The sequence below is a fragment of the Lactuca virosa genome, chromosome 9, assembly GCF_052849685.1.
Source record: "Lactuca virosa cultivar CGN04683 chromosome 9, Lactuca_virosa_CGN04683_v6, whole genome shotgun sequence".
Classification (NCBI taxonomy): domain Eukaryota; kingdom Viridiplantae; phylum Streptophyta; class Magnoliopsida; order Asterales; family Asteraceae; genus Lactuca; species Lactuca virosa.
The window spans coordinates 177725445-177742439 of NC_136434.1; the positions used below are offsets into that span (position 1 = coordinate 177725445).

At 31.7% G+C, this 16995-nt stretch overlaps 2 protein-coding genes across 2 annotated transcripts; both read left to right on the forward strand.

The window, feature by feature from the left end:
* The first annotated feature begins 617 nt into the window (after positions 1 to 617).
* Positions 618 to 3658, forward strand: LOC145136285 (uncharacterized). The gene is made up of 7 exons (XM_079070431.1): positions 618 to 1295; positions 1382 to 1498; positions 1943 to 2121; positions 2258 to 2351; positions 2455 to 2532; positions 2621 to 2722; positions 3403 to 3658. The coding sequence occupies exons 1-7, from the start codon at positions 810 to 812 to the stop codon at positions 3535 to 3537; spliced, it is 1191 nt and encodes a 396-aa protein (XP_078926557.1). The 5' UTR covers positions 618 to 809; the 3' UTR covers positions 3538 to 3658.
* Positions 3659 to 9864: 6206 nt separating this feature from the next.
* On the forward strand, positions 9865 to 15036 carry LOC145141398 (protein ENHANCED DOWNY MILDEW 2-like). The gene is made up of 18 exons (XM_079074687.1): positions 9865 to 10378; positions 10466 to 10565; positions 10779 to 10838; positions 10980 to 11122; positions 11307 to 11406; positions 11501 to 11602; positions 11676 to 11923; positions 12106 to 12195; positions 12267 to 12680; positions 12746 to 12896; positions 12981 to 13082; positions 13209 to 13301; positions 13401 to 13442; positions 13543 to 13656; positions 13751 to 13822; positions 13903 to 14021; positions 14094 to 14157; positions 14258 to 15036. The coding sequence occupies exons 1-18, from the start codon at positions 9957 to 9959 to the stop codon at positions 14852 to 14854; spliced, it is 3033 nt and encodes a 1010-aa protein (XP_078930813.1). The 5' UTR covers positions 9865 to 9956; the 3' UTR covers positions 14855 to 15036.
* The last annotated feature ends 1959 nt before the right edge of the window (positions 15037 to 16995 follow it).

The following is a 16995-nucleotide window of genomic DNA, read 5'->3' on the forward strand; positions in this document are numbered from 1 at the left end:
AAAATAACTTATTTTGCAAAAAAATATATATTAAGGACTAAATGTGTACAAAAATATTAAGGACTAAATGTGTATAAAGTGAGAAATATATTACCCTATTAAGTCATTTTTACCGGCTAACCTGGAGTAGCCGGTCATAAGGACTGAATGTGTACAGTTTAACAAGTTAAAGGGGTAAATGTGGACGAAAAAAAAATCAGTGACTAAATGTGTACAAATCGAAAAATACATTATCCTTTTAAGTCATTATCCCTTTATAAAATGATGAATAATCAATGTCAAAGGGGTGGAGCGGGTGAACAACAAAAATAGAGCAAAAATGGTTTAGAGTCATACTTATTTTATTTATTCTACAGTTTTTACTTTTTATCAAATTTTCTTTTTGTTCTCCATCAATTAAATGGCATAAATATCCCCCAAAACTTACGATTTTCCAATTTTTTTTATCAAAATACAATCCAAAGATTTCGTCCTTCCATATCGACAATATTTTAAGATTTTGTTTATTTCACTCCAAGTGGAGAGATCGTGGAGCTTTTTTTTTTTTTTTTTTATATTTATTTATTATTTATTAATTTAATCTAATCTAATTATTGCCCTTTTGTCTCTCGTTGGTTTCAAATTCAAGTTTTCTCAAACACCCATTTGGAGAAACGTTCAAAAATACCAACTTTAATCAATCCATTTTCCTCTTCTCTTCTTTTCTTGAAGAAACCAGGAATTCAGTTTCTTGATATATCATCATATCAAGAACATCGGTTACAACTCATCCATGGTTTCTTCCACATTTTGAAGAATTCCCATCTTTAATGATGTACCCAATTCAAAGAAATACGGATTTACCCTTCGAAATCCAACCAGAAATCAGAATTTTAAGGCCAAGTATTCATGCGAGAAGGGCAAATCTTGTGGTAAAATTTCAAGATCTTTATGGATTTACAGTAGAAGGCAATGTTGATGACGTAAATGTATTGAATGAGGTTAGAGAAAAGGTGAGGGAACAAGGTCGAGTTTGGTGGGCAATGGAAGCTAACAAAGGGGCAAATTGGTATTTACACACTTATGGATCATCTTCTATTGCCCTTACATCGTCCCTTAGGTTTTCTGTTTTAGTGAATGCAATGACATTAAAGAAGCTTATTCGAAAAGGTATTCCTCCATCTTTAAGGCCCAAAGTTTGGTTTTCTTTATCTGGAGCTGCTAAAAAGAAATCAACGGTTCCTGATAGCTATTATAATGATCTAACCGGAGCTGTTTCGGACAAAATTACCCCTGCTACCAAACAGATCGATCATGTGAGTGAGTTTTATTTTGTTCTTTCATTTCTTTTAATCAAAAATCGATTGAATTATTCAATTTGGATTGTCGTGTATACTTGCAGGATCTGCCACGTACTTTTCCCGGACATCCATGGCTGGACACGCCGGAGGGCCACGCCGCCGTGAGAAGGGTTCTTGTGGGGTACTCTTTTCGTGATTCCGATGTTGGTTATTGTCAGGTTTGTTTCTTGTGACATAACTAATCACAATAAAAAAAAATGATTTCTTTTAGGGATAAATCATAAAATGGAACAAAATTGATCATTTTTTTTTTTGAGTAAATTACCTTTTGGTCCTTGGTAATAGTTGATCTTTTCAATTTTGATCCTAATATGTTTTCTCGGCCAATTTTGAGGTTTTTGTAATGTTATTTGTTCGTATTTCTAATAAAATGACTACTTTTGGTCTCTAAGCAATAAACATAGCTAATTTTGAAATTTTTGGTCTTAAAAATATAATTATATTACTTGGAAATTTGTATAAAAACATATGATATCAATTGAGGACAGAAATTACAATAGAATACTTTTTGAATGGTTTATATTTTGTTGCAATAATATCATATATACATGCAACTAATGTATAAATGCATGGGACACTAATAGTTTCCTTGTTTCTTGAAGGGTTTAAATTATGTTGCAGCAATGTTATTGCTTGTGATGAAAACCGAAGAAGAAGCTTTTTGGATGTTAGCAGTTCTTCTAGAAAACGTATTGGTCAACGATTGTTATACAGATAATTTATCAGGATGTCATGTCGACCAAAGAGTGTTTAAAGATTTGCTAACGAAAAAATGTCCAAGGTTGTGTTCATTCTCGTGTAGTCATATGATTATATCACAGATGATCATATGTTTTTTGTGATCTAACGACTTTTTTTTTTTGAAAATTTCTAGGTTTTTTTGTGATCTAACGACTTTTTTTTTTGAAAATTTCTAGGTTGTCTGCTCATTTAGAAACATTGGGGTTCGATGTTTCCCTTGTAGCCACCGAGTGGTTTCTTTGTTTGTTTTCTAAAAGCCTGCCTTCAGAGGTTAACATTTACTGATCATAGTCTCATCAGAATGGCAAAATTGTCATTTATAATTCTAAACCCACACGATCTTTCTCTAACTATTTTGGATGTACGTATGCAGACGACAATGAGAGTGTGGGATGTTCTCTTTTACGAAGGGGCTAAGGTTTTGTTTAATGTAGCTTTAGCTATTTTTAAGGTGACAATTCTTTGATCATTTTGATACGTTTAAAGATATTATCACGTATTTTGGAAGGTTTAATTATAGTGTTATTATGTTATTGTAGATGAAGGAAGAAGAGCTGTTAGTGACATATCACGTTGGGGATGCGATTAAGATAATACAAAATACCACCCATCATTTATTTGATCCCGATGAGTTGTTAACCGTAAGTTTACACGTTATTATAATATACTTTGGATTAAATTTAAAATGGCCAACCAATTATTTGCATTTTTTCAGAATGAATACTAAATGGTCCTTTTTATGCCAATATCATAGGATATAGCTGGTCATAGTGGTATAAAATATTGTCGATCTTTTCCTATAAATTCACTATATCGATCGTAATGGTATAAGAATATCCACAAGTAGAAGCTTAATTATTGAGGAGTTTTTTTGGTCAAATAAACTTGTCATATTCAAACAAAGTATTGTAAGAGTTTTTCACCATATAGTTATTTTACTTTGCTTGTAAATTTGACAAGTTGTCTACATAAATATTTTTTTTTATGAATCTAATAAATAATTATATTAGATATTTTATTCATTTATGTAGTTTTTTGTTACTTTGGTAAAACACATAAATAAACTTTGTGAAAAAGCATTACTATAGTGTTAAGAGTTGAGATATCTTAGGTTTTTGTTTTACTTGTTTAGTTGATCTAGATTTTGATGTGATACAAGAACAAAATTTACTGAAAAAACTTTTCTATTGTGGTTATGACAAAAAAAAATTGTTTAGGGACAAAGAAAAACGCAAATACTTGATTGGCCAATTTCAAATTAACACGGTATAGTTTCATGTTCTTCCTATTTCACTCATGCATATATATTACCCTTTTGTAGATTGCCTTTGATAAAATAAACTTTATGACAACCAATTTATCTAAGCAAAGGAAAAAGCAAGAAACGGTGGTAATGGCGGAACTTGATCAGAGATTAAGACGATTAAATACTACTAAACTGAGTGTTAAGAGTTGATGTATATGTAAGTTTTTAAATGTACCATATGTGAAAATGTTGTTACGATAGTTGCAGGATTGAAATGACTATTTTGGGATTTAAATCTTTGGATTTTATAAAGATGACCATTTTGTGCTTATCTTGTTTATTTTATTCCTCTCATCTGTATCCTTAATAACCTAAAAAAATTCCGGAAACATATAATCAAGTATCGTGATGTCGGATTTTGTAAACAATAAATACTCATTTAGTTTTCAGAATAATTTCACATCATCATCTTATTTTTGTAAGGACTATATTGACGGTTGAAAATTAGAAGGTTTCTAGCCAAAAGTATCAAATGTTGTCATTCTTCTATGTGGTTGAAGGTTCAAGTCCGAACATAGGTGAAATTATTATTTTCTATTTTACTTTTGTAAAAATAATAATTGATTATTAGAAAAAAAAATCATGTAATTTTTTTATTAGGTTATAAATGATTGCAATAATTTCCACCAACATAAGATACATGCTAACCGATTTTAGTAGATAAATAAACAAAAAGTTGAGAACAAGATTTAAACATAAACACTTAAACGGTTTTCTTAAATTTGAAGAACCTATTCGAATACTTACAATGAAAATCTCTCTCTCTCTCTCTCTCTCTCTCTCTCTCTCTCTCTCTCTCTCTCTCTCTCTCTCTCTCTCTCTCTCTTATTTACATCTTTTCGTAGCGGTATCAGGTGTTGTCTTTTCTCCTTAAGGTTGAAGGTTCAAATAAGTCTCATATGAAACATACATGGGTCAAAAAGTAGTTTAAAAGTATGTTTGATTTGTTGTTCAAAAAAAATAATTAAAATTCTTTTTCCTAGACATGTCTTTAAGTAATGCAAACTATATCATCTACCTATACAAGTAACTTAGTAACCTAAAAAAATCAGCAGAACTTTTAGTATACCAAGAAAATTATACATTAACTCAATGTTTGGATAGCAAACGAATATTTAGTCGAGTATTTGTTAAGTAAAAATGTTTCTTAACCAATTTTGGATAATCATTAATATTACTTAACACAAAATCATCTTTACCTTCACCATCACTATTAACAACCACAATTTAGTCTAAGGGAGTTGTTATGGGTTTAGAAGATAAAAGTACAAATTCAAATAACAACTCTAAACAATATTTCCTTTGAGATAAACATAAACCATTTTTACAATCCACCATTTATATTCCTAAAAGCGATTTAAAATTCCTAAATCTTTGATTAAAGTTTTTTATTTTAAAACATATTTACCTTATTTTTACAATTACCAAGGAAAACTATATCTTGTACAAATACAAGTAACGCGACAAAAATCATCATAACTTTTAATATATAGAGAAAAATCATTTTTACTCCGAATAAAACCATCCTCAAGCAAAAAGGTTGTTAATTTCTCATTCCACTTACTACAAATGTCAAGCAGACACCATAATCTAACAAGTTGAAGCCAACCCTTAGATTCCTATTGTAGTTTTACAAAACGAGGTTCAAAAGAAATTTGGATTACCAACATCGCTAATGAAGGTATTTAGAGCTAAAACAAGAACATAGAAATTTATTTATGTAGATTATGAAAGCCAATACATATTTTTTAGGGACTATGTCTTAGAGTTACAAGCAGAAACCCATGTACTTTTTGAAGATCAATGTGTATTCTAAACCAAATGTAGCATTACAAAAAAAGACTTTCAAACTTATATACATTTGTTTGAGCGATTGAAAGTAGGGTTTAAGGTTGGTTTGATAGAGTTCTTGAGATTGGATCGGATCTTTATGAAAGGTCCTTTTTCCTGGTTAGATCTTGACTGTGGTTGGGTTGGAAAGTAATAATAGAATATACTCACTTGCATATGCATAGGTTAAGGCCGAAAACATTTGTGGAGGTGTACATTTACAACTATTATGTGTTAGCTGTTTTAATTATTAATTTAATTTATGTAATTATTAAATAGACTAACTAGTTTGTTCATCTTGTTTTTAGAGAATTATATATGTAATGGCTAAGGTATTTTCCATTTCAAAACACAAAATTTGTTTAAGACAACCACAAAAACATAAAACTGCAATGGAAAGAGAAGGAGCTTAAGGTACATTTGTGGAGGTGTACATTTACAACTAACAAAAATATGTTTGAGAAATCAATGGATGATTTAAAAAAGTTCAATGTTAGGGATGATGATTGGTTGTGGCAAACTCCACCACAACATTAGGCAAGATCCCACTTTTTTGGTAATGTTATTAGTGATGGAGATTATTGTCAGTGACCATAACAAATCCCACTAATATTACTATAAATAACAGTATCTTTTTGGGTTACGTGCAAGAACAAAATAAAGCATAACTGAAAATATATTTATTTAAGGGACTTATTTTTAGGGGTGACAACGGGCTGACATGTTTAATTAAATGGGTTGATAATTTCTATCCAACACAACCTATTTAAGTAAATGAGTTAAGAATTCTCAACCCAACCCAACCTTCTTTGTAAATGGGTTGAAATCGGGTTGACATGTTTATTGTTTTTCCAACGCAATCTATTTACTAAACAAGTTAAACTAGGTTGACCCGTTTATTCACAAAAAAAACCCTTAAAAATCAAAAAAATTCATCAAATAAAATTCCATACAATTTAAAAGCTATAATAAGTTTTCATGTTTGAAAATTATACAACAATAACTTTATAGGACCATAACACAAACACAAATAAGTGTTAATAACCATAAAACATTATAAATGTTTAATTTGTAAATTATACACAACTCGACTATCATTTTTACCAACTCGAATTTAAATAACAGTTACTGACCCATAATATAAATAAAAAATAATCAGATATAATGTTCAACTAATAATAATATTAAATTATTATAAATTAATAAATATTAAAATTTTTTAAACTGGTTGGCGGGTTGTAAACAGGTTAGGAATTTCAACCTTAACCCATCCTATTTAATTAAATGGGTTAGACGGGTTGACCAATTTAATTAAATGAGTTCAAAATCCCAACCCAACATGTTATTTATTGGGTTAGGTTCGGGTTGGGTTGGTGGGTTCTGGTTAGGATTGTCATCCCTACTTATTTTGTTAATTAATTAATAGTAAATAAATGAATGTGGAATATTCCAGAATGATTTAAAATCATTAGATAATTATAATTATATCTGATAATTATCTCTAGGGTTTCAAATTACCTCCCTATACATAGAGGACTCCAAATTCGGATTTTGTGTATGTGAATACACTTTTCGGCCATAAAATCCCAGAACCCTCATAAACCTTGAATCACATGAAACCTAGTTCCCATGACGTTGATGTTGAACTGCCACGACGTGGCGATACACATATTTGTTTTTCATGAATCTGCTTTGGGTCGAAATTTAAAGGTGGTTCGGATTTGCTAGTGGTTTGCTTATTGGGTGCGATTTCAGAAGATGACTCTAGGTTGGGTTCTCTAGTCCTTTCAACTGGCTTGTCAAAAGAATAAACCTATAAAGAAATCAAAGGTATGTTTTCTACTTGGTGTTTCCTATCAAAGTGAAAGGTCTAGTATGCTCAAGAGTCATATTAAAGTGATATTACTAAATAACATATGATACCAATGGGTCACACTAACAACAACTTAATACAATTGATTATTTATTAGAAATTGATTTTAATAAATATTCAACAAGACTCTTATAATTAAATTGAAAATTATTTATTTCGTGGAAATAATAAATTCCATTAGCAAGTAACTTAATATATATATATATATATATATATATATATATATATATATATATATATATATATATATATATATATATCATATGGTATGATTTATAAGTTATGTATAAACTTTTGGATTAGTTGAATCCTTTTGTCTTTTTCCTGAAAAACAGTGTTTATATTTTATAAAAGAGTTTATAAAATTTTGACTTTCTTTCATCTTCTTTCGAGATATGCATAAAAGGAAGAAGTGTATGACTTGTCTAATCATGCTTTAAAGGCATGAGAGACATGCTTATGACAATGGGGACAAGTTTGCTTAAAGTGTTAAGGACTAATTGTTAATAACTTTAGTTTATGCATATAAATAAGAGAACTTGCACTTGGATTATTTTCTCATTCATTCCTTGATGCAAAATCCGAATCCTCTCTTCCCTCTCCATTTCTCTCTAGTTTTGGTTAGAAAAATTGAAGAACACTTGCAACTTCAATCCCTCTTTAAGTTCATATTGGTTATGAACTTAAAGCTTAAGGGCTTAAGAGTTATGGACTAGCATCTACATCAAGTTGAGTCATTGTTGGTGTCTCAAAGGTTCTACATTCTTCATTAACTTCCAAACCTCCCGAGAGGACCCAAAGAACTACAAATGTCGTTATTTCTTCACTTCTTCTTTGGTTGGCGTTTTAATCTTTCAATAACTTGCAAGAAGATCCTTGGTGGGTATAAAATGTTTATGTTACTTCAAAATTAAAGTCTTCTGTTGCCATATTTTTCTAGTTTAAGAAACTATTTTTGAACTAAAACCCAACAATTTGTATTAGGAAGCGAGAATGATGGAAATGGGTAATTAGGTTATTTGTTTGATATGAAACATCTATTTATAACAAATTAATTATAATATTATGTGTTGAAAATCCTATGTGCTCACCAGACTCCCAAACCTGACCCACTCAGTTTTTTTGTATCACATACAGCGCTATGAATGTATATGATGTTTAGATCTAATGAGAGATTCGAGGAAATATAGGTCATTAGATGTTGTAAGGCTTGTAATGGTTACATTTATGTTTATGTTTATTGTATTATGTATGACATCTAATAATTAAGGAAAAATAACATTTATTCAGAAATACTTTTTATGGAGCATATACCGCAGTTATAAATAAACTCTATTTTAAAATAAGCATAATTAAAAAAAAGTCTTTTTCTAACCATGAAAATAGGTATGTCACACTATCAAACACCAACAAGGACAATATTTTAAACCTAACATTTTGACCATTAGAGTTTCACCGTTACATCACCAAAACATTATATACTATCCATAGTGAAATCCCTATCCAAAACAAGATTCCTATATACAATATTCTTTCATACACACTTCTCCAACTTTGACTAACATAAAAAAAGAAAAAAATCCAACTGACTACTAGAATAACATTCAACATCATTGCTTCTTATGTTTTTTGTTTTTGTTTGAGAGACTATTCAAGCAAACTTTTTAAGTGTAATAGATCTAGATTCACAGCAACTGCCCTTCGACATATAGTTTGGTCAAACAAACCAATTAAATTACACATTATCCTCCTATTATCTATGATATAAATTAAATAAAAAACTATTTATGTGATTTTTGCCTCTATTTTACTTTTTTTTGCCTATATGAATTTTTTTGTGTCCCATCTTTTTACCACTTATGTTTGTTTTCTTGGAGAAAATGACAAAAGTCCTTAAATTATTTAAAATCCATTGTTGATTAGGTTTGGAGTCGGGTTGGGCATTGGCTTCACCTGAATCTTTTCCTTTTCCTTTTTTTTTTTTTTTTTTTTTTTTTTTTTTTTTTTTTTTTCTATTCGTGACGTGGTGGATTGAGTGGATTCTAGACCGACGACTCAAATAGAGCGCTCGATTGTTGAGTTGGTGTTCATGGTGGTTATATGGGTGCTTTGGACTTTTTGTAACTCTTTAGTTTTTAGTAACAATAAACCTAGAAAAGATAAACTTTTTGATTCCATTGGGGATTTTTCTTTTCGTTGCTTTTCTTTTTGGAACACTAAGGTTAGGATTAATTAGACGACAAAGTCCAATCCGGCTTTAATTTTTATTTTTCTCTAGCTCCTTGCTAGAGGTTTGGTTTTTTAATACGATGCTCTTGACCTAAAAAAAAACTAATTTCAGGAAAAGCAAGTTGACAAATAGGATTGAAGAAGCTCATATTATGAGAGCCAAATTTTTGGAGAATATTTTGATTATGAGAAATACGTTTATATTATTCATTTGGGAGGGTAAAATAATAAACTTATAAACGTAATGATTTAAAAAAATTATTTAATATTAAAAAAAGATTCGGGCAAAAAAAATATTTTAAAAACTTATTAAGAATAAATATAACATTTAAAAATTAAATGGGATGAATATTTTGATTAAATAAGGAATAATACCAAATTCACCCTAATAAAAAAGCAAAAGACTTAAGTATACCATTTTTGCAGCCTCTTTGAAATTTATTTCCATTTTCAACCCACAACATACCAAATTCTCTTTTTGTATTTTATCCCCTTTAATAGAAATCCCGCGTGTGGCACGTACCACGTTATAGCTGTGTAGCAGGACTACAGGGGTACTATTTCCCACCACTTCCATCCATCTTCTTCTATACCGAAAATTTCGAACTCTCAATCCCTTCATTTCTAGGGTTTCTGCATGGCATCTTCCGAAGAAGAAGGCGAAATCATCCCCGTTTGTGTCACAAACTACCTACTTGTGAACGATCGTAACGCGCCGACTTCATTTTCACAGTTACCGCTTCATTGGAGTGATCAGGAGAACCTAATCGACAAGAACAGAAACTCATCGGTTGTGTATTTGCGCGGAACTACTGACGGAGGGCTTCAACCGGTCTACAAGGAGGTGATCGCTTGGAAGTTGGAACTTTCTCATATAGTGCCGCCTAAAATATACGTGCTTTCGAAGGGGAAAACATGGATACAGCTTCAGGAACCGAAGAATATGTACAAAGATGTCATTAAGACTTTTTTGATCGTGGTTCGGTGTCTCCATTTTGCGAAGAGGAATGCAGGTGCAAGTAGAGATCAGATTTCGAGTCATTTGGTGAAAACCTTGAGGTCTATGTGTTTCTGTAATGTTTCAGTGATTCGGTATGATTTATTTGTTTACTGGTGTTTGCTGATTTACCCTGTTTGTTTGTGCAGATCGGATGATGTGATTGAACCTGTAGAGAAGTATCTCTCTGCTCACTTGCCGTTAATACAGAGTGCAGTGGCTAAAGACAAGGATTTGGCAAAATCAAAGGTTCGATCTTCACTGAGTAATCTTGATAGGCTATATTAGCCACTAGGTTTAGAGCGGATCATTTGTATGTTTCCTATTTTGTTCTACAATTAGTGCCCAGTGAATCCGATATAATGGCTTATATTCTACCCGATTTATGCCATTATATTTATTGCTAAGTTTTGATAAATAGTTTACTATTAACACATGTATTGACACCTGATTTCTTGACAGTATCTTAAAACGTTTCTTATGGAGATTGAGAATCCTGGGAGAAGAGAATACCTTCATGAGGTGAATACCATTATTTCTGAATTCTGAATGTTTTTCTCATGTCAATATTGAACCTACTCACCTACTCCATTCTTATGCATTGTTAATTTCCCTTTTTGAAGGAAGTTTTCTTAATCTTGATCTTTTTCTTTTGAATTAAAGGAGAATCAAACAAAAACCAAGTCCAAGTTCATAGTTTCTGATGATGAAGAGTTAGAGGATAATGATGATGAATCCGATGATGAAGATGAAGTACTATTTGATTCTGTTTGTGCATACTGCGACAATGGTGGTGATGTTCTCCCGTATGCATATAATCCCTTCATAGACTTAATCTAGACATGACATAGAACACTAATATCCATGGTGTAGGGTTAGGGTTAATAAATTCATAAAGATCCCCAATTGCCCATGATTCAGTATTTGTGAATGTCCTTTTGTAGACTAGGTCATTAACATTTACTTCATACAATTTTCCACTTATGTCAGTTGTGAAGGTCAATGTATGCGATCTTTCCATCCAACCATAGATACAGGAGTAGAGACTTCTTGTGAGTCTCTTGGCTTTGCAAATGCAGCTGAATATGAGGTACAAACATTTACATATCTGTATTCTAATTATCTTTCCATTTCTATCATCTGGTTTAACCACAATCATAACTCATCTCAAATTCTATATACAGGCAATTCCAACTTTTCTTTGTGGCAACTGTAAACACAAGAAGCATCAATGCTTTGTTTGTGGAAATTTGGGTTCTTCTGATAAGTCTTCTTCTACTGTTGAGGTTCTTGTCTAAATCTTGGATTTTGTTTCCACATTTTTACATGAAAAGTTCATATTATCTACCAATCTTTTAGGTGTTCCCTTGTGTTTCTGCAACTTGTGGCCACTTTTATCATCCTGAATGTGTTGCAAAGTTGATCCATCCATCTGATGAAACCCTAGCCAATCAACTTCAGAGTCAAATAGCTGCAGGAGAATCATTCACTTGCCCTGTTCATAAATGTCGTGTTTGTAAGCAAGGAGAAAATAAAGACATTCATGACTTACAATTTGCAGTTTGTAGACGTTGCCCAAAGGCATATCATAGAAAATGCTTACCTAGGTAGTACTATAACAATCTCTTCCATAATCAAGATTGCAATTTTAAAGAAATTAGTTTTAGAAAAAACAATTATGACCAATATCTTAGTCACCAATCATCTATTTGACCAATTAACTACATCTAAATTACTAAATTTGTCTAAAAAGATTAACTATTTGACTGATTTTGATAATATTTTTAAGGGCAATTGGTTTCAAGGCTAGTGATGATGGAACAATCAAACAAAGGGCATGGGATGATCTGTTGCCAAAACGCATCTTGATGTATTGCACGTAAGTGTTCATGCATAATTTATTATAAAAACATATGGTGTGATTCATCTATTATTATTATATATATCCAGGAAGCATGCTATTATTCCAGATCTTTGGACACCAAAAAGGGATCATCTTTTATTTCCTCGTGTCATAAGAAAAAGAAATCAAGAAGGAAGTAGAGTGGTGATGACATCTGTAAAGAGCAAAGCTTTTGGAAACCTCTCAAAGAGTGACACTGACACTTCAAACATGCCAAAAGTTGTTGAAAAGCTGGATAAAAATAACACCTTCACTTATGGTGATAAAAATAAAATATTGGAGAAAGGTAAGTCTTCCACCATGGAAGAAAAGAGATCTTGTGTTGTGAACAGTCATTCTGCCATTGGTCAAAGCAAGTCAACACAAAAAGATATGCAAAGAGAACAAGTTTTTGCTTCTAAGCCAATGAAGAAGATAATAGTGGATACACCTCCTGTAGTAGATAATGATATGAAAACAAGGTATTTATTTCTTATTCATGTTGGAATTTCAGTATGTACAACTTATGATATCATAATACTTACAGGATTTTGAAAATAATCAAAGACTCAACATCTTCATTTGATGTTGAAGAATTTGTAACGGAGAAGAAAAGGAAATGCACTCATCAAATATACACCCCACAAACAGGGTTAGATAAGACCATTACCATGGGAAAAGTGGAAGCTTCTGTAAAGGTGCTACACTAATTATTCTACATTGAAAAACCTTAAATAAATATGTTTAAACTCACAATTTTTTTATTTATTATTATTTTTTAGGCAGTGCGAACAGCCTTAAAGAAATTGGAGGATGGGGGTAGTGTTGAGGATGCAAAAGCTGTTTGTGAACCAAATGTTTTAAATCAGCTCACAAAATGGAAGGTATGTTGAAAGATTATCTTTATGTTTTATATATTGCATCCTTTTGTGATCTTATATTTTTAATATTAATATTTCCACTCAATATATAATTTAGAAACAAAGGATTTTGTTGTGATGCATATGCAGGAAAAGTTGCATGTTTTTCTTGCTCCTTTTCTCATTGGAGCACGTTACACCTCTTTTGGACGCCATTTTACAAAAGTTGACAAACTTAAGGAGGTACTAATACTATCTCTTCCTGTCCCTTGACTTTCCTTTATTTACAAATTATCCCCCTGGAGTTAGTTTTATCTTTTTTTGTCATTTTTTAATATTCAGATAGTTGAGAGACTCCATTGGTATGTAGACGATGGTGATACAGTAAGTGACTTTTTCCTTTTTTCTTTTTTCTTTTTTAACTTTTTATCTCATAATTATTTTACTAAGTTGTAACAATTGGATTTGTAATTTTTGTTATCAGATAGTGGACTTTTGCTGTGGTTCAAATGATTTCAGTTGCTTCATGAAAGAAAAACTCGATAGCATGGGAAAGACTAGTTGTTCATACAAGAACTATGACCTCATCACACCAAAGGTAGTATTTTAAGTTTTAACTTCTCTTATTTCCTATTTTTTGTACTAAATAATAAGCTAATCTTGATATTTTAATATTTTAATATTTTAATCAGAACACATTCAATTTTGAAAAGAGAGATTGGTTTAGTGTCCCTGTTGAAGATCTACCTGACGGGTCTCGTTTGGTATGTTTTTTATGTTTTATCTTAAAAAAGAATAGATTAAAACTTTGTTTCTAAAATAGTTAATAATAATATCTGAAAAGGTAATGGGATTAAATCCTCCATTTGGAGTCCAAGCTTCTCTTGCTAACAAATTTATCAACCATGCTCTCAAGTTCAAACCAAAGCTTCTCATCCTTATTGTTCCAAAAGAAACCAAAAGGTAAACCATAAAATGTAAATTTATGATTTAATTTCGACTCTAATTTGTATTGTGCTATAAACACTACAACAGGCTTGACAAAAAATGGCATCCGTATGATTTAATCTGGGAGGAAGAGCATATGCTTTCTGGCAAGGTTATATTATTAACTCTAGTTAGATTAATGTCAAATGCAAATTACATAAAATATAGTGGTTTTTACGTAACTACACATGTCTAATTTACTTTTTTTACAGTCGTTTTACCTACCGGGATCAGTAAGTGTTCAAGAGCAGCCATTAGATGACTGGAACGTGGTCTCACCACCACTCTCTCTCTGGAGTCAACCCGAATGGACTTCCAAACACAAATCAATAGCCGAAAAACAAAACCACATTAACCAAACCCAACCCAACTTAAACCACAGAAAACACAAAAAACACAAACAAGAACAAAGAGTCTCGAATTACCTAATGGAAGAAACCCAAGACTGTTACAATGATTTCTCGAATATCATCATGACAAACTATCCGGACATCTCCAACATCTTGGATGATGTTCCGGAAGCTTCCGGAAACATAGCATCGGATACTTCTGGAACCGGAACTCATTATGATGACCTCTCTGACATGGATCTTGGAAGTCCGTTAGTTTCCCCACAGTTTTATACAGATACAACTACGAGTCTTCCTGTTTATGAATCGGTTACTGGGTTTCAGAATCATGCTTTTTCAACCTACCATGATTTTGCTAACTATGGTGTTGGTCACCCTATGTACCCAACCATGCCTCCTCCTACTTTTACTTATCAAACCGATACCAACATTTGGCCAACCAGGTACGTTGCCTCCTGATTTTAGAAATTAGAGTATGTTGTATAGAAAACGTTAACTTACTATTAGATTATGGATTCGGGTTTACTTGATTGTGGTCCATATTGGTTTCACGCTATTTTAGTGCACAAAAAAGTTTTTATTTTTCTAGTGGTAACCGTTAAAGTAATTTCATGACATCCAAGGAAATACACAAAAACCATTTTGCCAAGTGTATGGTTGTTTCCTGATGATTTCAGATAAGATAATAATTTTGTAATATAATGTCTCTAAATTTTGATAATTTGTCATTAAACCTACAAATCACATATGCATGGTGTAAATGGGAGGTAAATCTTTCAAGTCTTTGCTTTCTTTATCATGAGGGTAGATGGACGCTTTTGTAGATGATCTCTAATGTATGAAACGAAACAACGAATATATGAATATGCAATGGGAATTAAGATGATAAGGGTTTGCTGATGTAAGCAAAAATATATGCATAAACGTGGCAATGCAATATAAAGGCCGATTCAAGCAATGTAGAACAAAAACCACTAAAAACAATAAAATTGGGCGCAAAAGGAATGGAACTTGGGGGAAAATAGGGAAGGAAGAAGCAAATCAAGATTATATAAATGATACTTTTAATAGATATATGAACAAGGGCTTAGCCTATCCTACTACCATGATTAAACCCTCACATCATCTTATATGAGGTCTTGCGGCTTTGTTAAGGTTTAAGTCGGCCATTTTTAATGTCATTGTGTCTTCCCAATTTCTTCTAGGCACACTCTCCTTCTCGTACTACCATTCCACCCACTTTAGTTAGTTCCTCAATGGCCACTTTTGGACATTCTAGACCTGACTAGACCTGGCAATCCGTGTCTGCGTGTCGTGTATTCGTGTCAGACACGAATTTACACGACACGAACACGACACGAATATACACGTTTTTTAGCCGTGTTACACGAAAAGACGAAAAAACACGAATAGACGCGTTTTAATGGCTTTTTAAGCTATGGCTATAAACTAGTTATTGACTTTTACAAAATTGGTCCATAATATATTATAAATACAAAATTTAACCCTAAAGTATATATGTGTATATATGTGTTTGTACGTGTCACGTGTCAACACGAATTTGTATCGTGTCTTATACGTGTCTAAACAGGTAAATTCGTGTTTGACACGTGTAAGACATGAAACACGAATTTAAAATACGTGTCAGACACGAATAAACACGAAACACGAATTTATAAAACACATACACGAAAAACCCGTATCGTGTTCGTGTCGTGTTAATCGTGTCGTGTATGAAATTGCCAGGTTTAGACCTGACAATTCATGTATCCGTGTATTGCTCTTTGATACTTGTTTCTACTCCAAGTACTTGAAACTCTCATTTGTGCGTAAGTCTTGCTCTCTGATACTTGTTTCTACTCCATCATTGTGTTCCATATTGAATTTGAATTTGCACCAAAGAAATTCCATCGTATTCATGTTGATATATAACACCTTTTCTTCCAACATTATCCTCTGTGTGACCGTGTGTCCAATTAGCATTTAACTCAAACCTAGTCTTAGATACAAGGACAATGTCATTAACAAAAACATACACCTCGACAACCCCTTTGAATCTCGTCAAATATCTCGTCTAAGATCAAGGAAAGAAATAAGTGCTAACGGCCGAACCATGATGTGACTCGATCTCTAATGCAAACTAATTTGTGTCTCCGATCAAGGGCGGAGGCAAATTTTTTTTTTTAGGGTGTTCCTTCTAAAATAATATATATATATATATATATATATATATATATATATATATATATATATATATATATATATATATATGGTATTTTGAAGACTCTATGTAAAAAGTGAAAATTGCCCCCTAAATATAATTTTTTTTATATACAAGAAAAAAAAATTGAAAAAGAACAACTAAAAACTAAATTAAATTAGCTAAAAATTGAATTGTGCAAAAATTATAAAATTTAAGGTGTAAAATATGCAAAATTTGAAAACTAAATTACTAAAAGAATTTAACTTCTAAATATGAGAGGGCCAACATGTAACTTTAGAAATGAATTTCTAAAAAAAAAACGTGATGAAATGGAATTTGCAATAGTTTGGGAAAGAGGTAAGACAACTCGTCAATTGAAGTACACATAATTTTTGAA